Source organism: Barbatula barbatula, assembly GCF_947034865.1.
Source record: "Barbatula barbatula genome assembly, chromosome: 19".
Classification (NCBI taxonomy): Eukaryota; Metazoa; Chordata; class Actinopteri; order Cypriniformes; family Nemacheilidae; genus Barbatula; species Barbatula barbatula.
This window is the reverse complement of record NC_136782.1, coordinates 12193060-12220459: the sequence shown is the minus strand read 5'-3', so window position 1 is coordinate 12220459 and position 27400 is coordinate 12193060. Positions and strand designations below refer to the sequence as shown.

General features: G+C 38.2%; 2 protein-coding genes across 4 annotated transcripts; both read left to right on the top strand.

Moving 5' to 3' along the window:
* Window positions 1–208: 208 nt before the first annotated feature.
* On the top strand, window positions 209–25019 carry usp2a (ubiquitin specific peptidase 2a). 3 transcript variants are annotated; one of them, XM_079481357.1, is made up of 14 exons: window positions 1966–2060; window positions 2516–2604; window positions 6081–6785; window positions 18702–18752; window positions 19268–19391; window positions 19474–19585; window positions 19859–19969; window positions 20382–20446; window positions 20527–20630; window positions 20732–20809; window positions 20897–20975; window positions 21179–21286; window positions 21447–21567; window positions 23886–25018. In XM_079481357.1, the coding sequence occupies exons 3-14, from the start codon at window positions 6129–6131 to the stop codon at window positions 23959–23961; spliced, it is 1686 nt and encodes a 561-aa protein (XP_079337483.1). In that variant the 5' UTR covers window positions 1966–2060; window positions 2516–2604; window positions 6081–6128; the 3' UTR covers window positions 23962–25018. The 3 variants fall into 3 exon arrangements, with proteins under 3 accessions (XP_079337482.1, XP_079337483.1, XP_079337484.1); XM_079481356.1 differs by lacking the exons at window positions 1966–2060; window positions 2516–2604 and adding an exon at window positions 209–450; XM_079481358.1 differs by lacking the exons at window positions 1966–2060; window positions 2516–2604; window positions 6081–6785 and adding an exon at window positions 12617–13118 and having other exon boundaries at window positions 23886–25019.
* Window positions 25020–25525: 506 nt separating this feature from the next.
* Window positions 25526–27144, top strand: LOC306908186 (GTPase IMAP family member 4-like). Its single transcript, XM_079480840.1, has 2 exons — window positions 25526–25666; window positions 25883–27144. The coding sequence occupies exons 1-2, from the start codon at window positions 25639–25641 to the stop codon at window positions 26458–26460; spliced, it is 606 nt and encodes a 201-aa protein (XP_079336966.1). The 5' UTR covers window positions 25526–25638; the 3' UTR covers window positions 26461–27144.
* The last annotated feature ends 256 nt before the right edge of the window (window positions 27145–27400 follow it).

Here is a 27400-nt window from a genome sequence, read left to right as displayed (position 1 = left end):
TAGCATTGTTCCTTTCTTAAATATTTTAAAACGTAACTGTTTTGCCTTGACGTTTGTTAATTGTGTGTATGATTACACCCTAAAATACAAAAGAGCCACTACAAATCCCTAAGAATTGTTTGTTCACGTCGCCCAGGTGACGGTGTGGGCGGCGGAATTGGGATGACGTCCGATGCCAGAAACAACCAATCAACTCACAGAAGAGCGAACTGACGTCACTGTTAAAGTGAGCGACCGTTCATTAGATTAGAAGTCAGGAGCTCGGAATATAACAAGGGCAGAAAAACGCCAAAAATGTCTCGGTATTTATTTGTTCTCCCCTGAAGATCATCAGAGAATTATCGTGCGTCGGCGCAAAGACTTGAAAGTGGCCTGCTGCTTAGGGAGAGTCACTTTCGGTGGGCTTTCCAGGAGCAGGCAGGGGAAAGGAGGAGGGTCTCGCGCACTCTGGTGAGTAACGCTATGAACGCTCTTACTGCACATTCACGCTCGTTCACTCAGCCCGTTTGATGCCTCCTGGAAGGTTCCAGACATTTCAGTCATTACACGGCATCCGTTTGTCCCATTGTGCTGCAGCGGCAGACTGCGAGCTGTGGTTTCTCCAGACGCTACCGTAAATGAACGTTATTGTATTCATATGAATACAACGTGTTTTTTCGGGACAAATGTGTTAAAAAGTATCGTCGCGTTATTTGAAAACTAGCAGACTGTCGTGTCTTTTCAGCAGATGTGGGTATACAATTGACTTTGTATAAAGTATAGCATGTATGTTTCTTGATGAAGTTTAGCATCGCTGTTACACTGCAGTGAGTTATTTTGTTCAGGCTTGCTCAGCTATGATCAGCTGACATGCGCCGCTCTGCTGCTCAAGTACTGTCTGTCAAACTTGTCCAAAGCTACAACTTCAGTTACTTTCAAAACGGAAATCTCGTTATTCATCGTAACTATCACACCCAAAATGTTTCTTTTGTGGCATCACGTTAGGTCAGGGGTGGGATGGACTTAACAGTTTCAATCTTGTTTATTAAACTCTCCCATTATTACCCTCCCAGCAATGTCCTTTGACTCGTTATTCCTGACTTTGCACACTTCTTTCGGTACTTCTATTCTACTGTTATTCAAGCCATATAAACAAGTTATTAACATACCAAACCACAAAGAATTATTTTCGTGACTTTCCAATTGTACCCAACTTTAGTATGGCAACAGAAACAATTAAGAGACCATTTCAAACTATTTATAGGAGGCCTGTGTGTTTAGGTAAAATGATCTTTTTTGTTTCACTCTGTGAACTACTAACAGTGTTTCTCCCAAATTCCATGAATTCGATATTGTTTGTTTGCATCTAGTTGCAGAAAATGAAAACTGGAGAAACAGGTCAAAATAACACAAAAGATGCTCTGTATTTATTCAGACCTCAAATACTGCAAAGAAAATTAGTTCATATTTACTTTTAAGCAATACAGCCGTAGCATGTATACAGTGTGTAAGTTTTAAGAAATATTTGTATGTGATAATCTCCATTTTCTTTTATTATAGTTTTCATGTGTTGTCATGCTGTCAACCTTTCACATTGCTGCTGGATGACTTAATGTCACTCCTGAGGTTTGATTTTGTTACAATTCAACAGACACTGGACTGGAATGACCACAATATATCTAGAAATGCTGATTGAATGAGGAATGGTTCTGTGGCTGAATGTTAGAACAAAATGATGTATGATTTGTAATATTACTAATGGCTAACATCTAAATAAATATGTATGTAAACATGTCAAATGTTTATTCAAATAAATGCAAATGTATTTTAAATAACTATATTTCATATTATACAACTAGTCCTGCCCATAAAATGTGTTAATGCTATTCCTTTAAGAACAAATTGGAATGCAGCTAAGTGTTGAATGACCCACGGAGGTCATAGGCATTTGCTATATTTACCAGCTCAGTAATATGATCTCTGGCATTCTGGATCACTGTGCTCATACAATCCCTCCCTGGTCCACTCATTCTGGGGCTACAGCCTCCAAAGCAACACGCTGTCTATGGAAAATGCTACTGGTGAGCCTTCCATTTACTTTTTTCTTTGACTTTAAGCTTTTTTTGACTGGTGTCCAACACTCTGAGGTCTGCAGGAGAGAGGGCATGGCATTCTCGAGTCATCAGTTGTTATGTTCTTTACTTTTAGTGGCTCAGCGTAACCATGGTCTGGAATGGCATTTGAACTGATGCCTGGGAATGCAGCGCATTGCTTAGTTTTTAAAGACGCTGTTAAATATATTTTCTGTGCCTTAGGACTTAACATTCACATATAAGCTACGGTTAGTTTTATACATAACGGTATATGGCAAGTTATTTTGTTCAGGCTTGCTCAGCTGTCTGTTACTGACGGTACTCTTCTTTGGTTATTTATGGTACATCTGTTTATTCTAAATAGCCTTTTTAACAATTTGTACATAGATGGACTCAATAGAACTATTAAACAACATGTCTTTTCTTTTTTTGTGGTATTCTAGGTTTGAGCAGTAAACAACGTATGTGAGGTATTATGAACTGCCACCAATGTTTTTCCGTCCGCTGGAACTAGAGAACCGCTCTACTTACTGTAGGTACCCCTGAACCTAACACCCACCTGCTAGCAGAGTGCACTTTGCACACATGATACTGAGAGAGAGAGAGCCTGTGGCACTCAGCAAGAACTACAGGGTTGCAATTGAAGAGTTTTTTCCCGAAATTGAAGTTTTTCTAAAAACATGTTTTTTTATTGTGCATTCCCATTAATATCATACAAACTGTAGTTGGTTTATTTTTATTTAAGCCATAATAACTAAAGAAATACAGCTATCTAACGCTATAAAAACATGATAACATAATAAATAACATGATTTTTTTTAACGGAGTAATCTCATTTCAGAACCAAACTCTTCAATTAATCGTTAGAGGGTGTGTTAGTTTATTGCTTATTATTTGGTTATTTTGTTGACAACTGAGAAACTAGTTTTGTGTGCCTCTGTATTTTCACTTTTATAGCAGTTTTATAGGTTCCCAATTTTTTTCACTTTCTTTTATAGTCACTAGCCTAGGTAGTTCATTACCAAATCTATGTGCCTCATTTATTCAGGTTGTCCACACTACTTCCTGCATATGATTTAAGATTTGTAGTTATCCAGTATCTTTCAAAGATCCATCATTTTAAATTGTAGCCCAATGTTAGATATGTGTTTTTAAACGCCTGCTGGACGAGTGACCTGTACGTTTTGTAATTGTAACCTATTGGCTTGACGACAATCAACAACTATGTTTCCATGGCTAGCTATAAGAATACATAGCTACAGATATGACAGGTATCCGAGTTTGGTTTGGCAGACTTTGTATTGTGAAGAACCGAGTTTTTCTTTTGGTCAGAGGGGAGGGTGGTGGCTGAGGCGTCCGTTTGGCCACTGGGCTCTTATCTGCTCACATTTCAGGGTAAATATAGCTGTACCCAGAGCCATTGAGAGAGAGATTAAAAATGTTGTGTGTCACGGGATTCATGGAGCCTTCAAATAGTTCCAGGAAGTTTCTCTTTAAATGCTTTACTTCCTTTTTTTTATACATTAAATGACTTTCGTCTTCTTCAATTTGTCTATTTAGCCACAGCTTCATGTGTTACTAGTAACTTCCGGGAACTAGTATTGACAGCCTCCATGAACCGCCATTGTTGTGTAAAGACTGTTCCATTGGAGTCAATAGTTGACGCGACTCTCTCTCTCAATGCCTCTGGCTGTACTTCAGCATGCTGATCGCTAATGTTGTTTTGGTTGCCAAGATCCCTGCGTTTTTTTAATGAATGAGTTGGAATTTTTTACTCTCAATATTGGTTGGTTTAAGCCCTGTATGTCTATTAAATTACTCAAAATCAGAATAGTTAGAATGTGAAATACTCTATACTGGTGTTTGCCTGAAGATCTGACCCGATCTGATTCCTCCTGTTACGGTTTGCTAAGCATAAAAAGCTTAAACAGATTTTATTAGATTTTCTATCGACCTTTTGATGCAGTCCTCACCATTTCCGAGCAATATTAATTCAATTCAATTTTATTTATATAGCGCTTTTCACAGTGTTTATAATGCATTGTTCCAAAGCAACTTTACGTGAGAAAATAAGAAATTCTGAAAAACACAGAAAAGGTAAAACACAGCACAGTGCATGGTGTGCATAGTTTATTTAGCATATTATGCATTAAGTGAATGTTTGGCTGAAAAGATGTGTCTTTAATCTGGATTTAAATTGGGATAGTGTGTCTGCCCCTCGAATAGTATCGGGAAGGCTATTCCCGAGTTTAGGTGCTACGTTTGAGAGAGCTCTACTCCCTTTGGTGGATTTAGTTATTCTAGGTGTTATCAAAAGTCCAGAGTTCTAAGAGAAGTATGATTTCCTAATATTTAAGACAGAGTATAGGTATTAAAAAGGAAGCAGTAGTCGTGTGCACATGATGACAGCGGATCTGTCAGTGTGGATGCCATCCTGACTATCAAACATCACAAGGCTGTTTAGACCGGACCCCACATGCCATGTGATCACACATCACAAACACTCCCCCAGTTTAGCCATAGACCCATACTGAATACAAACTGGGATCGCTTTTCTTCTTGCTGAATCAACAGTCCGTGAGAAATGTTAGCAATATTAGCATTGTAACATACAGTGAAAAAACTATTCACATGTATATTTGTTATCAGTATGCATTCAGAGTTATTGTTTTGTTTTCAGTTTTATGCAGTTTTATTAGTATTTTCAGTTAGATTTTATTTTATATTTATATTTTTAATTTTATGTTTATGTTAGTTAATGTTTTGACAATTTTCTGTCATTTTATTTTGTATGTTTATTTTTTTATGTTTTAGATTAGGTTTAGTTTATTTAATATATTTATATTCAGATAATAATTTTTGTGCCTCAATTTAAACATATTTTTAATTAATTCCTGGGGCAACATTGCTAATTTTGTCAAATTATATATTTTTAATTCAAATATCTAAGGGTTTTAATAGTTTTAGTAATCCATAATAATCTTGTCTGCATTATCTAATTTTAGTTAAAGTTCTTATTATATTATATTCATTATGTATACATTGCTAGCAAATGGATAATAGCAAATATCTGTTTCCGTTTAATTTATTAATTAAAACACAAACATCTAAGGGTACAGTTTTAGTTGTTGTTGTTGTTGTTGTTTTTGGGCAAAGAGAGGGAACACAATGTTAAACCAGCAGCCAACTGTCTTAAGAGTTCTCATCTGTTGAAAGCATGTTAGGATCTGGTCTGCCATGTGCTTTGGACTGCCTCCAGCTTGCTGCCTACCCCAGATCTATGTGTTGAATTATTGATTCATCTGTAAGCGCTGCACTGAGAGTAGAGAGAGAGACAGATTAAAGAAACAGGAGCCCTCTCAGAACCCAACACGGATCAACAACACCAGATACTTTTATTTATTCAGATGCTGCACTGCCTTGTGAACAAGAGCCTGTCTCTCCACAAGAGAAGACTGTGCCACCTCAACACACAACTCAGCTCTGGGGGTCTCTCATTTCACACAAACATGGGGTCCTTGGTGCTCGTAGCAGGAAACGGGCCCCTCTGGAAAACAATGGCGATCATTTTGTTCTGAAGTTTCATTCAAGGTCCCGTGCTTAGAAACGAAGCCCCTGAAAGTTGCGTAATTCGCACCCCTCATAATGTCCGCTGTGTTGGGACGAGAGTCACATGGTACTACTCCCTGAATTCCTCAGGGAGAGACCTCAGGGCATGGCACAAAGTCCTTCAAAATTTATAACAGGTAGTGTTAATACTGTTGCATTTTGACTGAAATTGCTGGAGTGAAGTGAGATACTCTTCCTTCAGGGCTGAAAAACACTCTGACCTTCACAGTGTGATTAAGGGTGAAAATAGGACATTTGCAGAAAGGAGATTGTTATCTAAAATTGTATTTTCTATCTAAGGCCTTTCAGTAACTTCTCACATAAAAATAACTGAACGTTTGAATGACACGTGAGCAGCTTAACACACACAATTTCTCATTCCTGTTATGTCATCCACAGAGTCCATGCAGCCTGAAATCACCTCACCCCCCCGACTGAGCTTCCAGCATGTCTCGTGTCTCTTCCACTGCTAAGCGCTATGCTGGCTCTTCGTATACGAGTCACTACAGCTCATATGGCTCCTCCCTAACCCCATCTCTGGGCTCCTATGAACGGGACAAGCTCCCCTACAAGAGTTCTTCCTCAGGCTTCTCCTCCTCCAGCTACCTGAGCTCCAGCCGCACCCGCAACTACAGCTCCTCATCAGAGCCGGACCGTGGCCGACCCATCCCTCGCACTGATCTGCTGAGTGGCCGCCGCAGCGAGAGCCTGAGCCGCACGCCGGTGAAAGGCTATGGCTCGTGCCTCAACGGGGGCTCGGGATACAGTGGCTACAGCTACTCTCCTGCTCCAACCAGCTACCTCTCCTCCTCATCTATGTCCTCCAGCATCTCGCTCAGTCGACGCAAGTCTGTAAGTCAGAGCGATTTGACCCACGACCTGTCGGCTCTAAGCTTGAGCGAGACCTCTGGGAGCAATGGCCTTAAGCAGTCCTATAGGAGCCGAGGCAACGACACATCTGAGTCGTACAGCAGCACTCGCTCCAGCTACGGCCTTTCTCGCAGCTCCACGCAGGAGGGGCTGGGAAGCACCAGTAGTGGTCTGAAGAGTAGCAGCCGGTTTTCCTCCAGCTATCGCTCAACCTCACCAGTCAGAGAGATTTCGGTAAGAGTCTTGTTAATACTTTCACGGGCCTGCAGCGTGTATTTGCTCATTGGATGGTTTCCATGTATAGCTATGAAATGCTGATGTTAGGTCCCTGTTGGGTGCATTTCACTCATATGAGGGGTTATGCTGAGTGACTTGAAAATTTAGAGATGTGTAACATCCAGCTGTGTTTCAAGTGTCTCTTGTGATATAAACGTCTTAGGAAGTTTCCAGATTGTATTGGGTCACCTGTTTAATGTGTAGAGCAGCATCAACTATACCAAACTGCCATAATACTCCTATTATTAATGCATATATATTGTGTATGAATACACACAGTAAGTATATTGTGCATTGTGCATACACAGTGCTTCTGGACCAGAATTGACATCTTTCAAATTCGTCTGTACAATTCTTAGGTAAAAAGTATAATTAACACAAGTCCAGTTAGGGCAATTATGGCTCTTTGCAGCCATGTATGCAATACGTATGGGCAGCTATTTTAGTCAAACGCGATGGAAGTTATATCTAGAAAATCTCTGGCTACAAACGTTATTAAAAATGTATATTTGTAACCAACAATTAAACCTGAGATTAACTGTACCATAGCTTTTTTCTTAAGCTTAAATATTCTGAACTATAATATATATAAATATAGCTGCAAGCAGCAATTAAGGGGTCAAGCCCAACAATGGCACAAAAGGGAAATACATGTGGATATTTCTGAAGATTAGTTTCTGCACAGTAGATGTAAAAGCATAAAGAGCACAATATAAAGCTTATAACGTTTTTCACCAAACTTGTGTAAGGGGAAAAAAGTCGTTCATGTAATGATACATACCAAGTTTCGTGTAAATACACAAACGTCTTGCGAAGATACAGCTGCATGACCATTTGTGTGTTCGCCTTTATTTCATTAAGGGACTATTTGAGAACTCATTGATCAATCAAAAAGCATTTATTAAAGGGTGTCCCTAAAATGTATATACAATATTCTGTGCAAATCAGACAGCATCAAGCATCGGCAAGTACCAGAAAACTAATCTGTACTCGTACTCGGTTTTTAAAATAGGATATCGGTGCATCACCAGAAGCCCTTGAACATAGGACTGAATACAGTAAATTATGATAATCAATGATTAATGTGCTTATAGTTTATATATGCACTCCTATAACCAACCCCAGCAAAAACAAAAAAATACACAAAAGTGTGGTAATGACGGTGATAACCTTAACACCGCAGTCGAAATCTCAATACTGCAGTAATGCGGTTATTGTCACAGCACTATTTATAACTAGCTATCTGAACAACAACACAAACAGTACATACGCAGTACGTTGGAAAGGTATCAGCATCTGTATGGTGTATGTAGAATGTTTTAAGATTTTCCTGGCCTAACATTTCTGTGGTTTATCCAGACAATTTTTTCTGGCCAAATCAATTTCATGAGTTTGAGGCTCCTACTCTTCTACAGTATTACTTTCCCAGTCTTCGACTACCATTGAATTATTTTGTGGTCTCCCAGCCGATGGTAGGTAGTGTTACCTAAAGCATTTGCGTGGCTGAGCTAGCATTAACACAGTTTCCCCGCCACAGGCAGACTTTCTAATTCAGCATTGTATTAATGATGCGAGTCTGTCTCAAAGAGAGGGACTCTGCACTTCCGTAGCGCAGGAATAAACAATTCCTATCACGTTTTCTACTATATAGTCTTTGTGCCAAGATTTTTATATAACAGGTCTTTTAGTAGCCTGTTCCACAACATTAACTTAAACACCCTCTTTTTATGCTCATCTAGTTCTGAAAAACTCTTCCCGTCTATTTCGATGTGGCTAGAAACAAAAAGGGCTTAGCTGCTGTATAAAAAATGTTCTTGTTCTTGTACTTTTTTGGCACCTATTATTGGCAGCATCAGTGTTGCGAAGTGGCTGATAACAATCCAGAACTTCTTATTCTCTTCAAATGAGATTCTTAAGAGGAAACTAAGTGAAGAGTGAATTCTCTTTTTGGGTACAGCGTGTCCCTGCAGTGTTTTCCTGTGTTTAAAGTTATGTAGATGAAGTTGCCAACTGATATTTTAGGTTTACTCACCACAGTGTTGAATTTCACTTTAATCATCATTATGTCGTCCACTATTATGAAACTATTCATGTTGTGCTGTTCACCACAGCAATAAGGCTTTTAAATTACTAATATTATAATTATTATACAATTATATACAGTACTAATATTTGTGTAAATATACAGCCGTAGAAAATAATAGGAGAACATTTTAGAAAAATTTATTTTTATTTCAACAATACTATTTATAGCTATGAGTTTAGGTAAAATTATATTTTTTTTCATTCTGTGAAATACTAACAATATTTTTTCCAACTTTTTAAATAAAACTTTCTATTTGCAGAAAATGAAAACTGGAGAAACAGGTCAAAAATGTTCTGTAGTTTTTCAGACCTCAGATACTGCAATGAAAACAAGTTCATATATGTATTTACATGTATTTAGTTTAAGTTAAAAATATATTTTTTATGTGATAATCTCAGTTTTCATGCGTTTTGTCATCTTGTCAGTACTTCACATTGCTGTTGGTTGACTTTGTCACTCCTGAGGTTTGATTTTGTTAAAATCCATCAGACACTGGACTGGACTGGCCCCAATATATCTAGAAATGCTGATTAAATTAAAATTGGGAAAGTCTCTTAATTTTCTCTTTGGCTGTATATATATGTATACATATTCACATTCAATTCATTAAAATACAAAATTATAAAAATTATTAATACTTATTGGCCACGTAATATAGTTCTTTTTTTCAAACTGAAGGCTTGCCAAACAACTTATTGCATTATCAGCATTTACAACAATATTGTTTTAACTATTTGCTCAATAAACAGTTATTTTAACGGGTCACTTGATTTACTTTTTTTATTTTGTCAGCACTGCTAGTTTATTAGTGTAGTTGAATTATGATGATGCCCTGGTGCAGACTGTCATTTGGCTAAAAGCCAAGATTATCCAAAAAAATCACTGGCTGTCATTCAAGGTGTCTTATTACACTTTTCAAGAAACAAATTCACCTTTTCACCCTCACTGTGTTCTCTCAATACTCAGAATGTTACTCACACACACTCAAGTACACATATATAGTGTGTCAAGGCTAATGTCCTCTTTAGCTGTTTGTTGTGTACACATACTTAGTCATAAGACTGAATGGTCAGTGTGATCCTGTCCCTCACTTGACTTCACAGTCATTTCAATAACAGGCCACATACACCACCTTCCTGTTGGCATGTAACCATGGATTAGTACTCTGTGCATGCAGAGGTTTGCATTACAATTACAAATTAAAGGAGTCATATGACACAGCTAAGGTTAAAAAACTGTATTTTCCACATACCGTGCATGTTTGCCCCGCCTCTCTGAAACAAGCAGATTTTTTACAAAGCTTGTCACTCTGTAAAGCGAGTTGAGCTATTATTGGCCAGTTAACCAGTGCGTAGTGATTGGTCGAATTCTGCAAGCCTGTGACGGAAATGTAACACCTCTTACCATATTTAGAAAATGATGTTCCCAAGCAATTGTACTGACAGGTGATAAAATGTCATCAGGACTTTCCATTTCAATTCGAGCCCGAATCTGATCCTGAAAATAAAGATGATCAAGCCGAAACATCAACTTTGCCAGCAAGACTTGAGCAGGATGTAAAGGATTGGTAAGGTTATATAAAAAAAGATTATGTTAATTAGTTAAAAATTATAGCTAACTGTTTTACCTTTTATACACAAAGTTATAATGATTTGCCGTTAGTGATCAACTAGTGTTACGCCATGTCTCGTCCCGACTCAACAAAGACAACAAACCCCATTATAAACACAACATTTTTTGCCTCTAGTTGGAACATAATTAATGATTATCAGTACTTGAGTTGTCTTTTTTCACGTTGTGCGCGTGTCTGCGTTTGCAGATCAGACAAAGAAACAACATGGACAAACTCAACTTGCGTTAGTCCTTAACAAAGGCTTTTACAGTAAAATTATCCTTTCAAGCTGTGAATCTGAAGCGCCAGACTGTCCTTGCAAAGTTGTAATGGTTGGATTTGCCTCGTTATTTTTAACAATAGCTTTCGTGCATAGCCAGTCTTGATCTCTCCCAGGTTTATGAAGCAATCTTCTGTGAAATGTACTGCACACACTTGAATATTCGGATTGTACTGTTCTGGAACAGTTAGTTTTTTCTCGTCTCATCTTCTGGAAGGACAAACAAAGAGGCTTTATTTTTGCAACGAAACACACAGCATCTCCACGACATGTTTGCGTTAGCGACGATACAATGACATTTACAAGTACGCCCACCTTACTTGCGTTTACATTTGGGCGGTCTTAGTCAAGTCATATGACGAAATTACGTACATTCGCGGGGGTGGGTTACATGAGGCGTTTTCAAGCAGGTCTGGGTGAGCATTCGCTTTTAGATAGAATGCATCTTTTGTTCTGACACTTACATTTTTGCAATTTTACGTGTCTATTACATGCATGGGCAATTTATAACACACCAAAGACACAGAAAAAACATATTCGCGCTATATGACCCTTTTAATTTTGTTAGTTTGAATAAAATATTAAATAAAGGGAATATAAAGAATTACTAAACAAAATTTGTATAAAACCATATTATATCATATCTTTGTAGAAATCTTACAGAAAACTCCTGTGATTGTTGTTATTTATGTAACCGTCCTACTACACTTTGTGGGCTTCAGTCGTTTCAGGTTTGTGATTGATGGCATTTAATCTACCAGATTATATTTTTAACTGTTTGTAATGTCCTCTGGAGTCTAGTGTGTTTTATGCCCTGTCTTCTTTCTGTTACTTAGAAAGTTTAATGCTGATCTCTAATACCTCAGACACTTGAGCTCAGTGTGATGGTTATCTCAAAAACACACAAGACATTTTGTTCCACTTTGTGTTTCTCTCTCACGGTTGTTGCCAGTTGTTACCAGCAGGGGCGTCGCAAGTGGGGGGAAAAGGTTGACTGAGTACATAGGGCCTCGGCATTTGAGGGGCCTTGAAGTTCCTTAAATTATATTTATTATTATTTTACAATTGTGCACCTATACTGCGCATGTGTGCAACTTGTCTGTTCTCCATTAAATTCGAGAAGCTTCGGCAGACTTCTGTTATTCGTCAACCGCAAACTACACGATAGGCTGTATGAGTGAAGTGGACTCGCATCCCTGCTGAAGGCATTCTGTTATCACTCCGCAACAGATCTGTGTATACCGCTCCAGGTTTTCCATTTCCCGTTGACAGTCTGTGTTCGATGACTCCAAATGTGTAATGTTTTGGGCTACATCGCACAGTGTCTCTATTAATGAAACACAATTCAAATGAAATATAGTTAAACTGTCAATTCATGTTTAAGGGGATACAGGGGTAATCTATTAATATTTAAGTATACCACAATTCATGTATTATACAAAAATATAACAATTTACTTAAAAATAGTGTGGAGGGACCCCACCCATTGCCTTTGCACAGGGCCCAAGATTCTGTGCTACGCCCCGGTTACCAGACTATATGACCTCGGATCGAGTAACTTACTGTATTAATGTATCATAACTAGCCTCTCCTAAATAACTTTTCTTTCTGGTTGGCAAGTTTGTAGGTGGAGACGTTCGCATTTGCTTTCTGTGGTGATTCACTGTACCCTTAGTAGGCATGGAGTATTTCAATTGATTACGTATTCCACTTGTCTCACAGTGGTTAAAATGACAAATAAGTCACCAGTCACATCATTATTGCAAATGTAATCTATGCCATTGTGCCATGTTTAACCCGCTGCCCTCAGTGACGTCCTCGTGCGCTCAGCTCGAGTGGGCGGGGCTCGCGGTAGTGAAAAGACGTGGATCTGTGCGCTCTCCTCAGCCAACCATCTGACAGCTTCAACTCATCTGTCTTCGCTTCTTCTCTGAGAACTTACCTGAATGTCTGAAGAAGATGTGGGCTGTATTTCTGAATTTTGAAGAGCCTGTCCGTCTTTGTTTATTTAGAAAAGTCAGTTCAGCCGCTCCGCAGGAAGTTAACCCATTTCTCTGCTCTGGACTCTAGGATCGCTATCGATTGGGAAGGTGCATTGAAATATTTGATGCAAAACTTTGGTATTTAGAAAACACAGAAGGACTTCCTCAATATGCCAAGCTTGCGACAAGCATACACGGTGACAATTTTCCAGCGGAGCAGACTGTGACTGCCTAACCACTTTTAAAACGGGACATGCGGCGGAAGAACTCAGCCTTGCCCGGCTCGCTGCTGGTCTCCACGTTTGTTGGGCTTCTGATAAGTCACGCCAAGGTATGAATAAACGCTTAATTGATGTTAGTGGCTTCACACGTATTGATTTTGTGATCGGAAGTTAGCCTAATGCGGCAAGCTACCTGACTTGAAACACCTGACATGCTACTTGAATTGACATACGTCTCCATGACTCAACGTTTCTCTGATATCCCGACTCAAGCGCAAGTTTGTGTTGTGCAGTTGCGAACATTTTGACACACGCAGTTGCTGTTCGTCCATTTTGTTTTCCGCGCTTGGGCGCCCCGTTTCTATTGGCCGCGGGGGTAATGGTCATAAGGCGCAGCGTCAAAAGTTGAACTAGTTGTCTCGTTTGAGATGGCCTAGTTCTGAGCAGAATCGGTCAACGTCCCACAACAAGACGCATGCCGGTTAGAAATGTGTCCTAGTTACGTCCGCCTTGCTCTGATGTCATGCTGACGTGTGCTAAAATACTCGAGGCGGCCTGGACGAAATCCGAGTGACTGCGTTGATGAAAAGCACGATGGGAAACGACTTACTGACTGCTTAAATGCTCATTATGCGAGAATGTCAGCTAATATCTTTTTTCTTAAGGGTTTCATTTATAAGTTCATTAACTGAAGTAGCTTTTGTATATGGAAAAAACACCCATGTGAAATATATTGTCCTCATAACCATCTTCACTTAAAAGCAACGGCAATTCAATTGCATTGATTTCATCTGCGATGAAAAGAGATTTTGTTTATTAAAGTAGATAACAAAAGAATTACAAAACAAGATGATGAAACCAACAACAACAAAAAAGACAAAAATGGAAGAGAAAAATTAACAATTTCAATCCATCCATATTTGTAAATTCAAAACAAGCATTTAATAGTTTATTTATATTATTGAATAAATCTAACAAAATTCCGGCTTTTTGTTGTTGGCTTTTAACAGCATACTCATTTAACCACAGTTATTGCTCTTTTTCCATGAATGGAATACAAGTATGCTCTGAACGAAAACATGGTCTGTGTTTTCTGAAAATGAGTTACAGAATTGACACAATATTGAAACTCTCCAGAAGGATAAATATCACTTACAATTCTTAAATGAACTTCTTAGATTTTTGGATAAACTGGAAACTGTAAACATGAGGTTATAAGATTAAGCATTTGTTTGTTAAAGAACATATCTAAATTCTTTCTTACAGCCTTGACATGGTTGAGAGTTTGTCTAATATGATAATTGTCTAATAATATAAGTTTTAGAACATTTCTCACTTTTAAATTCAGTTTGCCCAAAAGTGTGATTTAAAGAAAAACACAAACACGATCTATTCCATTGCTGACTTTTCCACTCGACGCCACATCTCGATTTGGGAAGGGTCCGTCTTGCCTGCACTGTTTTCACTCTTGCCCTCTCTGCAGGCGCCTGCTCTCGTCTACTTTTCAGGCGAGGCAAGGTGCATCTCAAATAGCCATTTCAACGCTTTCCACTGCTAAATAACTTTAAAAATAGTTTATAGTAATTTGACCTGTGCTTTATTTAGAAAACAGCTAGTAAATAAAACAACTGAGAAAGATTATTAATGATACATTGCAATTGCAGGAAAGGATCGACGTATTTGGTTAAGGTTTTTGTTATAGAAACAATAAACAAATAATAAATGTAAAAAGTGACAGCTTAGAAAATTGTATTTCATTTGAAAATGTCTCCATTTTTTAATAACAAATACAAATCTGTAGTAAAACAGGGAATTGAGCAGTTATCGAAAACAGCTGCTAGGAATAGATTGTTTTCGATTCCCAAACTAGAAACTAAAATGGAATGGAAATTATTTTATTTGAACAGGGACAGTGCACAAATAAACATTAAACTTGTTAAAACTAGAGAATATGTCTCGGGCCAGGTTATAACAACATTGCTAATTTCCACCTGTAGTCCCTGGGCAGGTATGACAGATTATTGTTTTTGTATTGGAGTAATACAATTTTACAGAATAATGATTAAAACAGTGTCCATTATTATTTAGAAATGAACAGATTTGTAAAACAATTTAATAAAACAGAAATAGGGAGTCCGTCAACCCATTAACTTTCTATCTCCTACTTCTCCAGCAAACTCTAAAACAGTTTAGTAGCATCTTATGCGCAATAATGTATAGTATAAATTTAGACAGATATATCACCTTAGAGATGTGTGCAAACTTGTTAACTTAGCAACCAACTCTTTGTCAGGCATGAGAAAGTGTGAGAATCTGTATAAGATATATTCCGTGGGAAGGGTATTCCACTGCATCATGGCCACACATGAGGAGGAACTCACAAATTTGGTTTTATGTTGCGGGAAGCTACAATCTGAATCGAACAGCCATAACATATAGAACATATTGAGTGATGAAATATATAACTTAAAGGCTAATATGCTCATGCTTTTTTGTATGTGTAAGAACTTGAGCTGCCACATTTTGGACCAGTTGGAGATTTTGTAATAAGCCTGCAGGGCAACCACCTAATAGTGCATTACAGTAATCTAGTCTTGATTTGATAAATGCATGAATTAACTTCTCTGTATCTAATGGTGACAGCATATGACGTAGTTTAGATATATTTTTAAGATGGAAAAATGCTATTTTACAGGTGTTGGCGACATGATTCTCAAATGACAGAGTACTATCGAAGAAAACGCCAATATTTTTTTTTGCTGACGACAAGGGTTTTATGGATCATCCGGCAATAGTTAAGCAGTATTCTTGGTTGTTACGTATGGCAGTTTTCGGTCCAATAAGTAACACTCATGTTTTGTACGGGTTCAATAATAAAAAAATGGATACTCATCCAGTTTTTTATATTGACTATGTATTCCACTATTTGATGGAATTGCTGTGTTTCATGAGGCTTCGAGAAAATATAAAGTTGCGTATCATCAGCATAACAGTAAAAGCTAACTTTGTGTCGCCTTATTATATCTCCCAGAGGTAGCATGTATAATGCGAAGAGCATAGGCACTTTGACTGAGCCCTGTGGTACACCGTACTGGACTTGCCATTTGCTGACACCTCATTGTTTCTTTCTACATATTGAAAACGGTCGGATAAATAGGATCTAAATCATTTCAAAGCTAATCCCTTAACCGAACATTATTTTCGAGTCTATGTAGGAGCGTGCTGTAGTCAATGGTGTCGAATGCAGCACTAAGGTCTAGCAGCACCATTAAGGAGATACGTCCTCGGTCAGACGCTAAAAGCAGATCATTTGTAACTCTGATCAAAGCAGGAGATGTGTGTTTTTTTACCAAGTCAGAGCATTGGGATGGCCTCAGGACAACAGACAAACGAAACATCAGCATTGGTAAAAGTGGCAAACAAAAGTTGTTGTATGTTGTGTATGCTTTGTTCTAGAGAAAAAAGATATTGGAAGTCTAAGCAACCACAGGAATTCAAGTATCCCCACACCACTTCCTAACTGTAAGGCAGGGTAGAAAAAAGTGTTTAAAGGAGACCTCTCGACTAACATTCAGTTGAAAGATGTGTGGATTTCCTAGGTTGCAGGCTCCTTAGAAAATAAAACAAACTTGACACAAATCACTGAGTGTATAAACACAAAACAGTCAAGCAAAATCTTAAATTTGGATCAGTGCTGGTGACTATTTAAGCCGTCAGTCTGAGCTCTTTTGTATCTGGGCTTTTGCTCCACTTTTTCTTCTCACAGGGAGCTGTAATAAAAGCAGGATTAGACTCGCTCACCTCTTTAATGGGGAGTTTTTTGAACTGTACACAGTGACCCACTTCCGCATTCCCCGGCTCCCAGAGGAAATAGGAATGCTATAGAAGGGGACTAGAGTAGGACACGTAAATCACTCTGACCGTATTAACAATATTAACGGGGTAAGTCAAAATACATTTAGACTAAGAATCATACGTAGAAGTAGCTATTCATTAGAATTATAAAAATAGGCTGCTTCATAAAAAATATATTTAAAATTTCATCTTAAGATCGGTATGTTTTCATTTTGGCTGCTATCTTAATCTGTAAGAGGTTTCTCTAGGGAGTAAGAATATTCCTTTAACAATGAGATGATGCACGTGTTGTAAACTTATGAAAAGGTTATTAACTAGAGTGTACATGTCACTATATTGAGAAGCAACCATAGGCTGCTTTGGCAATAAAATATCATTACTAAAAATAGAACTTCTTTATACAAAACTTTCTTTTTCATGCTTCAGAATGTAACTGTATTCCCCATTTGAAGTTTGAGAACTTTTTATATATATGTCAATGTCCTTCCAAAACCTTAGATATCAAAGTTTGCAGTTTTTCAGGAAATGGAAAAACCACTGTACTTTTTATATGATTTCATACTGTGTTGTCAATGTTGACAAGCACTTGTAACCAAGTTCCATAGAAGGGAAGGAAGGAGGCGGGAACCGGCGAACATTTAACAACTTTAATTAAATCAAATAAACAATAAACACGAAAGTAAAATCCCGGCAGCGCCCTCACGGATGACTGCCGGCCATACAGAACATAAACAAACATGTCCGGGCCCGGTCCTCTCGTCAACAGTCCTGCCGGTCATCCTTTTAAGCTCCTGATCTCCTCCATAAGATATGCAGGACCGGTGCGCGCACAGCTGATTGCAACTATCACTCACGCCATCAGCCCCGCCTCACGGCTCTCGTCCCGCCTTCTTCAGCACTGTTTAATAATTTGTATTGCTTAGATACTGTATTTACAAAACCCATAACACAAAGAGTGATTAATAATAATGATTTATGTAAAAAATCACAAAATATGGAGATACAAGATTTCAGAAGGACAGCAGCCATAAGCAGATGTCTGGATGACCAAAGCTACAGGCACTGTAAGGACCTTTTTAACATGTTATGTTGGTTTAGTGTCTGCAAAAATAGAGGTGGAGATGGAAGCCTCCCACTGCTGCTAAGGATCAGTGTTGTGACGATGACAAATCATCCAATGAGCGGACGTCCTGTGTGAAAGGATGCTATTTTTGGAAGCATTGATATTACTGAGCAGAGTATGATAAACTGGATGAGCCTTTTCTTTCAAACTGGTTATTTAACAAGCAGGCCTCATGTATCGGCCAACACCAGGTGCTTGTCAGTCCCACGGCAGGGACGGTCTGAGTTACAAATCACATTGGCAATTACAGCATTATGGATGTGAAATTTTTAGGCAAAACTTTGAATCTTAATTCTCAAAGAACGTATGTATTTATTACCCATATACTGAACCATCTGTTTATATTTTACTAAACCAGGAAAATATCAGTTTATGAACGAGTTGTCTATGTAAAAAAATAGAAAAATGTATGGAAAAGGGAGGGCTCTTCATATCACATAAACTAGTAACTATACTTTAATTTTCATGTGCACATGAGACAGTTATGGATGTGACATTTCACATACTTCACTACTATGGAAAACAACTCAACTGTGCCAGATTACTGGTCATTCTGCGCCACAGTCTACTACTTCTACCAAAAACACAGGTTATAATCATGGAAACAGACTTTGAGATGTTACAGAGAACATTTTAATGGCTTACATAATGTGTGACGTCTTGGGCATGATATGTGACGTCTTTGCTTACATTTGACCTTTTCTACATTTTACAGAACTCAAAGAGCGTCCAGGGTCTTGTGGGGCTACGTAATCTGGGAAATACAGTAAGTTATTCCTCTTTAAGAGTTTCTTTGAGTTCTTCAATTTGTCAACTTCTGGTTCGGTCAGTGGCTGGACTACTCCAATGCTCATAATAAAACCATTAGTGGAACTTCGTCCACATTTGTGTTTTGTTATAGGATTTACCTGACATATGCAACATTCTAGAAATAGAACAAAGCTGTCAAATCTCATGATATTCGACTGACACCGCTGAGCAGGACAAAGTGTTTCATATCACTTTCACACTCTATTTCCATTTGCCTAGATTATTTTTCACGACATCTCTACACTCTCACACTCACGTAGCTTGCTTTTGCCGAGCAACAGTATGTGTACGCCACCAAAAATAAATCCTTACACGTTGCAGTCATGTCTGGCTGGGAAACTCTAGTCTAGACTAACGTGTCACTTGTTTTGTGACTACCTTTGCTTTTGCTGCTTATTCAGCGAGCACGCACATGGTGTCGTTTTTTTAGTAAACATACAAATATAAATACTTCTCTCTCTCTTTCACTAGTGCTTTATGAACTCCATCCTCCAGTGTCTTAGCAACACACAGAGCCTGCGAGACTACTGTCTTCACAACTCCCACCGTCGAGACCTCAACAACAACAACCGCACAAACACTGCTCTGATGGAGGGTGAGTATGCACAGTGGTCGGAACTTTATCTCTGGTAAGTCTTCATGAGCTCGCTGAAAGCATCTATTTGTCGTGATTGCAGAATTTGCCAAGCTCATCCAGACAATGTGGACTTCTTCAAGCAGCGAAGTCGTCAGCCCCTCTGAGTTTAAAACACAGATCCAGAGATACGCCCCTAGATTTGTAGGCTACAAGTAAGTGTCATTTGTTAAACACCTTCTTATCCTATTCAGAATTGGAAATGGGGGAACTTGGGGACTATTTCGGATTTGGGCTAATGGATAACCACCAATCAGTGCTCATAAAAACACTTCGAACACAACCATATAGCAACGCTCTAGCGTCCACCCTGTTACTGTGCCAGCTCCACTCACGTTTTCTTTTGACAAATGTAAAACAGTGTCTGCTGTAATGCGGTGCATTTATTTTCTAGTCAGTAGCTGACCGTGATTGTGTCATGTGATCAGTCAACAGGATGCTCAGGAGTTTTTGCGTTTTCTGCTCGATGGCCTACACAATGAAGTCAATAGGGTCACCGTTCGACCGCGGGGAAACATGGAGGACTTTGACCATTGGCCGTAAGTTTTCAGTCATTATTTACATCGGTGTGGGTGGTTTAGGATGCTTTTCTATTACCTTAGTCACTTCCCTCCTTTCAGACTCTCAACCAATCCATATTATGGCAGAATAAGGTGCGATTCACATTCCACGTCTCTTGCGCACACAAGTTCGTTATTTTAAATGAAGATAAGCGGTAGGCGCAAAAAGGTAGCGACATCGAGATGGAAGTATTTCAACTTTTCAGAGTGCCGCACTTACACCGCGGGTCGTTTGTCTTTGGGTGAACTGTTTGTGATAAAATGCTTAACAAATTACTATCTGTGACATCAGGGGGCAATGGTTGAAATTGTCCGCTAAGGTATGATGACCTTGAATGGCTTAAGTTGAACCGTTTTGTGATTGTTATTCTTTTATTTCCTTCTTTTCTAGTGATGAGGAGAAAGGGAAGAAGATGTGGGCTAAGTATTTAGAGAGAGAAGACAGCAAAATTGTAGGTAAGTAAACACAACTATCAAACAGCTCTTTAACTATCATTAGTTGCCATGGCGAAGCCTAATTTTGTTCCTGTTTCCAGACTTGTTCGTAGGGCAGCTGAAGAGCTCTTTGACGTGCAGTGAATGCGGCTATTGTTCCACTGTGTTCGATCCCTTCTGGGATCTTTCCTTACCTATCTCCAAGGTCAGTTCATTGACACATGCACACACATTCACACTTTGTAATGCTTAATGTGGACATTTGGAGAGAAGAAGGGGTTTTAATAGTGTTCCTCTGCCTAAAAGGGCTATGGAGAGGTGAGCCTAATGGACTGCATGCGACTCTTTACTAAAGAAGACGTGCTGGATGGGGACGAGAAGCCGGTAATTTAACTTATTCATTCATTCCTGCCATTATAATAAAATGAGCATGTGTTTGTATTCATTTTCTCTCCCCACCTTTTTATCCAGACATGTTACAGGTGCAAAGCCAGAAGACGCTGTACAAAGAAATTCACCATTCAGAAGTTTCCTAAAATTTTAGTTCTTCGTATCCTTTTGCTTATGCTGTCCGATCTCGTTGTGATGTCACATTGGAAGTGTCAGGGCTATTGTTGACAGTAAGCACAGATTAGATCGGTACACTGTTTGTGTGGGTAGGAATGTGCGGACAGGTTACGTTCTAACCCTGCAGACACAGGCTTCCTGGAGGTCTTGAGTTTTTTCTCCCTTAACGGCTTTCCCCCCGCTCAGATCTGAAGCGATTCTCAGAAGCTCGCATCAGAACCAGCAAACTGTCCACTTTTGTCAACTTCCCTTTGAAAGATCTGGACCTCAGGGAGTTTGCCTATGACAGAAGCAGTGAGTAAAGACTTTTCTGTATCAATCGTTATAGTTAAGGTGGTGTCACATAAGGCTTTGTGCATGCAGATACATTTTTTTTGTAAAATATAAATATAGAAACTAATCATTGAATGTTTCTTTTGCTGTAGCTGAAACATATGTATCCTCTTGTTTCCAGGTGGTGCCGTGTATAACTTGTATGCGGTGTCCAATCACTCAGGCACTACCATGGGAGGCCACTATACAGCATACTGTTGCAATCCTGAAAATGGGGAATGGTACACGTATAATGACTCCAGGTACCTTTTCTTTTACTTTTTGCTTGTTTGTATCCTCTAGTTCAGTGGTCACCAACCTTTTTGAGCCCATGATCCCCGACCTCCCTTTCAGTGTGTCGAAATGAGGTGAAAAACCAGTTCAAGAACATTAATTTAAACATGACAGCTTGACATTACAACATGTGGATAAGAATTAGTTAACAAAACCCTAATAATCTAGGTACTTACTGTATGAAGATTTATTATTCATTATGCATTTGAGTTTATTAGGTTTACTTTTATTAAAGGGATAGTTCACCCAAAAATAAAGATTCTGTAATCATTTACTCACCCTCAGGTTGTTTCAAACCTGTATAAATGTATTTGTTCGGGTAAACACAAAGAAAGATATTTGTAAGAATGTTAGCAATTTTCAGTTCTGTGACATCATCCACTACTATAGTAGGAAAAAAATATTGTATATTTTGTTGTTCTGTTGAACACAAATTGAACACAATAGCCCAGGGTCTGACAATGTAGTATGGAATAGACTATCATATTAGACTAATTGAAAACATAAATTGATGTCAGCAGGGACGCCATCTCCCACGTGAGAAAGTACTGAAAACTGTGCAGTTTACCATCACTGACAGACCCGCTGATCATTCACAATTACAACCTTGTGAAGAGACTGTTGTCTGTCACATATACTCAACATTAAAATACATGCACGAGTCATTTTATATGTGATCACCGACATTAGAGATCACATGCAGTCACACATCACACTGAAATGTGATTAATGATAACATAATTAATGATCATTATTTACACAGCCATGAAAAGAGTCATGCAGAACTGAAAAAACTACTGTTGAATGAAGAGAAAGAAAGATCAGGCACAATAAACTGTATTTGTCTATTCATTTTTCTATTAGCATAGGTTGCACTTTCGGGATCGACAGGGAATGTTGCAAAGATCGTGACAAATACTGCACTAGTTACTTAAAGGAGCAATGTGGAGATTTTAGCAGCATCTAGCGGTGCAGTTGAAAAATTGCAAACATCGGCTGACTCCTGCCGTTTGAAGCACTATTGTGGCTGACACAGAACTAAGATGTTGTCATGTTTTCATTTTTTGCCAAAGGAGATAACATATTTATATGCACTTTGTAAAGAAGTTTGTCTATTTAGGGCTACTGTATAAACAACATGGTGAATTCCATGTAAGGGGACCCGCTGTGTATGTAAATAGAAGTAGCTCATTCTAAGGTAATAAAAATATAACACTTCATTATGTAAGGTCTTTATACACCTCTGAAGACATAGCTACAATATGTGCATTCAATATAAATAGATCCTGCTGAATATTACACACAGCACATTTAAAAGTCCTGTATAACGTTGTATAATATTAGGTAGATTTAGTACAGAATTTCACAAATCATCGTACAAGCAGTACTTCATTCTACCTTTTCTTCTGCTATTATTTTGCTGTTTCCCATCGCACTCTCTCACTCCTCCCACACACTATGAAAAATGCTGCCAATCGCTCAGGCATGTTTTCTGTTAGAGACAGAGATCATATTGACATTATCAATATTTAGCCATTTTAAGCCGTAGATCTGTAACCCTGTCCACTATTCTTTAATATACAGGCACAGGGAAAAATGAATAGCCTTTAATCAGCATTTCTTTGTGTCATTTTAAAATCCCCACCCAGTGAGTGTTGAATTTCAACAGAATCAAACCTCAGGAATGACATGAAGTTATCCAAAAGCAATGTGAAAGACTAAGAGAATGCAAAGACACATGAAAAGGGTTAAAAACAGGCTTTTTCCATCATATATTCAACTCGTAAAATGCATGTGTTCAAGATCTGCAAACATTGCATCGTCTTAGTTATTTTGACTCGGTCTGTCCTTTTATACAAATTAATATAATTTCATTTGGTAGAAATCATAAGTTCACAGAATGAAACATAAATTATGATTTTACTTAAACACTACCTACAAATAGTATCTACAAAAACAATTGGATTTGTCTCTTATTTTTTTCCATGGGCCACCCAACTTTCTATCCCTAAAATGTGTTTGATATCACATTTATTGTGTACCTATTACAGGTTTTTAGTGTTTGTCTATAAAGTATTTAATCTTTAAATTTTTTAATTTGCAAATATTAGTTTGCTTTTCCATCTTTTCTTTTCCCAAATTTTAGGCCTTTTGTATTATTATTATTATTATTATTATTAATACAAAATTGTTATAAAAATTACAATTCTTTGATGTTGACTTACATAAAGTGTAGTTATTCCAAACTAGGCTGTCAGGTTCTCATCTGTGTCAATTTCATTTACAGAGTCACGCCAATGTCCGCCAGCCAAGTTCGCAGTAGTGACGGATACGTTTTGTTCTATGAGCGAGCTGGACTCTGAGGACAGACTGTGGAAGGAGATAAAGTGCAGAACTTGAGTCCAATGTGGCTGAAGACAAACAATGCTGCTTCCCTTGGCTCATCGAGCTATGCAGAATGAGACAAAGAATATCGCTCTCTACTGGACACTCGGGAGAAATACACACAATGCCCTTTCAAACTCCACTACTGTTTTAAAGAGGCAAAGGATGTCTTGGGTAAACACATGCCTTTATGTGTGTTTGTGGGGAAGTGCCACAGTCATCATCAGGCAATAACCCCAAGTGAATCCAACACAGATATCTCTCTATGCACTAAAACAGAACTTTTATCCCAAATGCGCCTTCCTCTTGTTCAAGAACGCCTCAATATTAAACTCGTCTAACTTGATTTTTGTCTTGGATTTAACTTTTTTTAAAGTATTGTCCTCCCCGACATGCTGGGAGATGAAGTTTGAGGCGCCCCCTTTTGGGATGCCGAAGAACTACAGAAACTGCGACACAGACCTGGTTGCTGAATTGTTACACGTTGTACTTTCATTCTTTTCATCCACTTGCCTGACCCATCATCTTTAATGCTTGGTTTTCTCCTCCTCTGTTTTTTTTTCATTCTCCTGACTGAGTCGAAGAGTCACAGGAGTTTTTCATGGAATTCGAAAGAACAGCGCGTGGCTTTATATTCAGTGTGGCTGTTACTGATCTTTGAAATGCTGTGAATGGAAATGTGCTCTCCGTCTCCGTACGATAAGAGAACTGGGAGGGGAAATAATCCTGACAGCATGGAGTGGTGTATCCTTGATTTCATGCCATTGAACAACATGGAATGTTTTGGAAAAAGAAAATCTGTATATTTTTATATATGATGCAATATAGAGAATGTACTACACAGTGGTGCTGAAAATGACCCGTTACTGTTTTCAGTTAATTTAACAAAGGCAAGAGAATGGCATCTATTTATGCTTACAGATCAGGAGACAGTGTGATATGAGTCATACAATGGCAGTCAAACTATATATATATATATATATGTATGTATGAATAAATTTTTGAAGAATGAACTGTAAAAATGGTCTTCCTGCGAGTTGTCTTTTGTCATTATTTTACTAAATATGATTTATTTTGTGGTTGTCACAAGGCATGTGTTAGGATTCAAATAGTTTGGGTTGGTTTGTAGTAACTCATAAACACTTTACTACAGTAAAGGTCCAATGTTAAAGGACTACGTTGGCTGACACAGTTTTCGCTTCTTTGTCGAAGGTGATAACGTATTTACAAAATGCGCTCTGTAGAGCGGAAACAACTTTGTGAATTCCATGCAAGGGGACCTGTGATGTATATAGATAGAAATAGCTCATTATAGTATAATAAAAACATAATGAAGCATTATGTAAGGTCTTTATACACCTCTGAAGACATACTTATGTTTATTGTATTGCGTTTCTGTGAACAGATCATCCGAAAAATGACACACTGCACCTTTAAAGAAAAATTGATCATCCCTACAGTTTGCAAATAAAAAGCTGGGTGTGACAAAATAGTTTTGACCCTTATCAGAGCATAATATGTGTCCCAAACTAAATGACTTCCACAGAATATTGAAGTGAACTTTGGAACTGACTTCCTGGGTTGTTACATGGAACTGTTTAGCCGATATACAAATAATAAACCAAGACTGGGTCACTTAGATCGAGGAATGAAGAATGGCAGAAAACAGGGTTACAACATATGGTAAGTCTTGAGACAATTCATACATTTGCATGTGGCATGAACAATGTACCAGCTATCTTAAATCTGTATCAATGTTGTCAAAGAGTACAGATAATATAATCACGGATCAGAACAAGAAACTAAGGGTGCTTCTCTTCTGATCTGAAGATTTAAAAAAAGATTTATAAAAGATTTTTTCTGTACACATTTTGACATCTCTAGTTCTGTCTTTGTTAGCCAGTCCACGTAGGGTTCAAGTGATAGGACTTGTACTCCTCGGTCGAAGACTGGCTGGCAAAAGCTCATTGGGAAATCTCATCCTCGGACGCAATGAGTTTGAGGCTGGAAAGAAGACCGTTGGGTGTGTGAGGAGATATGGCTGGGTGGAGGGGGTGAGGTTGGCTGTAGTGGACAGCCCAGGCTGGAGTCTCTTTGGACTGGCTGACTCGACACAGGTCAAACGGGAGATCCTGCACAGCGTGATGTTGACCCCTCCTGGATTACAGATGTTCCTACTTGTCATCCCTGTGGACTCTTTCAGCAAGAGGGACGGACACGCTGTGGAGGAATATCTGAGTGTACTGGGTGATGGGTTCTGGTCACACTCTTTGGTGATTTTTACGTGGGGGGGTGAGTTAAGAGGACGCACTATTGAAAAACACATTGAAAAGAAGGGTGAACCTTTGCAGGGGATCTTAAGAAGGTGTGGCTACAGGTACCATGTTGTAAACAATAAATGGACAGAGGACAAAAAGCAAGTCATTGAATTGATTAATATTTTTAAGCAAATGTATGCCGGCACTAGCTCAACATAGAGGATGAACCAGATGATCATTTGTATATTATCATCATTACCTCTTTACATAAATAAACACAGTGACAGAAACTACCCGTGTAATGGCACCATCTACAGGTCAAGTAGGTTATATTTTGTTTTTAATTCTTTCCCCAACCCAAATACCCGAGTCACTCTCGCGGTACTTTGATGTCATCGGGCGCCGCATCACGTCGAACAAGCCTATTTACAACAAAGCAAAACTCAAACTGCGCTTTTGACGTGACGTTAGCTTAAAGGGATAGTTCCCAAAATAAAAAATCTGTCCTTCTATGTAAATTTTATATACATAGATGTACATTTTCTAATAGCAAACCTATTTTTATAGTTTTTCTACAAGAGATAAAACTGTATTTAAAAACAATTATGTTTTCCTCCAATATGAAAGCACAAAGGACTTGTAAAATTTGCACTGCTTATAAGCTTTTCAACCTATTTAATTTGTCATTTTTTTATTTGTATTATTTGTGTAACTCCCCCCCCCCCCCTTTATTTGTTCTTGATTTGTTTTATTATTATTATTATTTATTTTTTGTCTTGTCTTGTCTGTTTCGAGCCATAGTAATGTTTTATTTTCTCTCTTTTCATTAATCTAAGTGTTTCTTTATGTTAAGTTTCTGTTGTAACAATGTTTTGATATATCGAAATGTTCAATAAAGCATTTAAAAAATAAAACATCAAAAAATCTGTCCTAATTGACCCTAATTGTTTCAAACCTGTGTAAATGTCTTCGTTCCAATAAACACAAAGATATTTGAAAGAATGTTAGCAATTTTCAGTTCTGGGACATTAGATAGATAAACTCCCATTTTTTGCATAACCAAAATGTGTATAAATTTGAATCTGAATAGGACTGACAACAGCATGAAAGTGACCGTAAAGCCCTTGAAAAAGCCAAACAAAACACTGCTAAACATCAT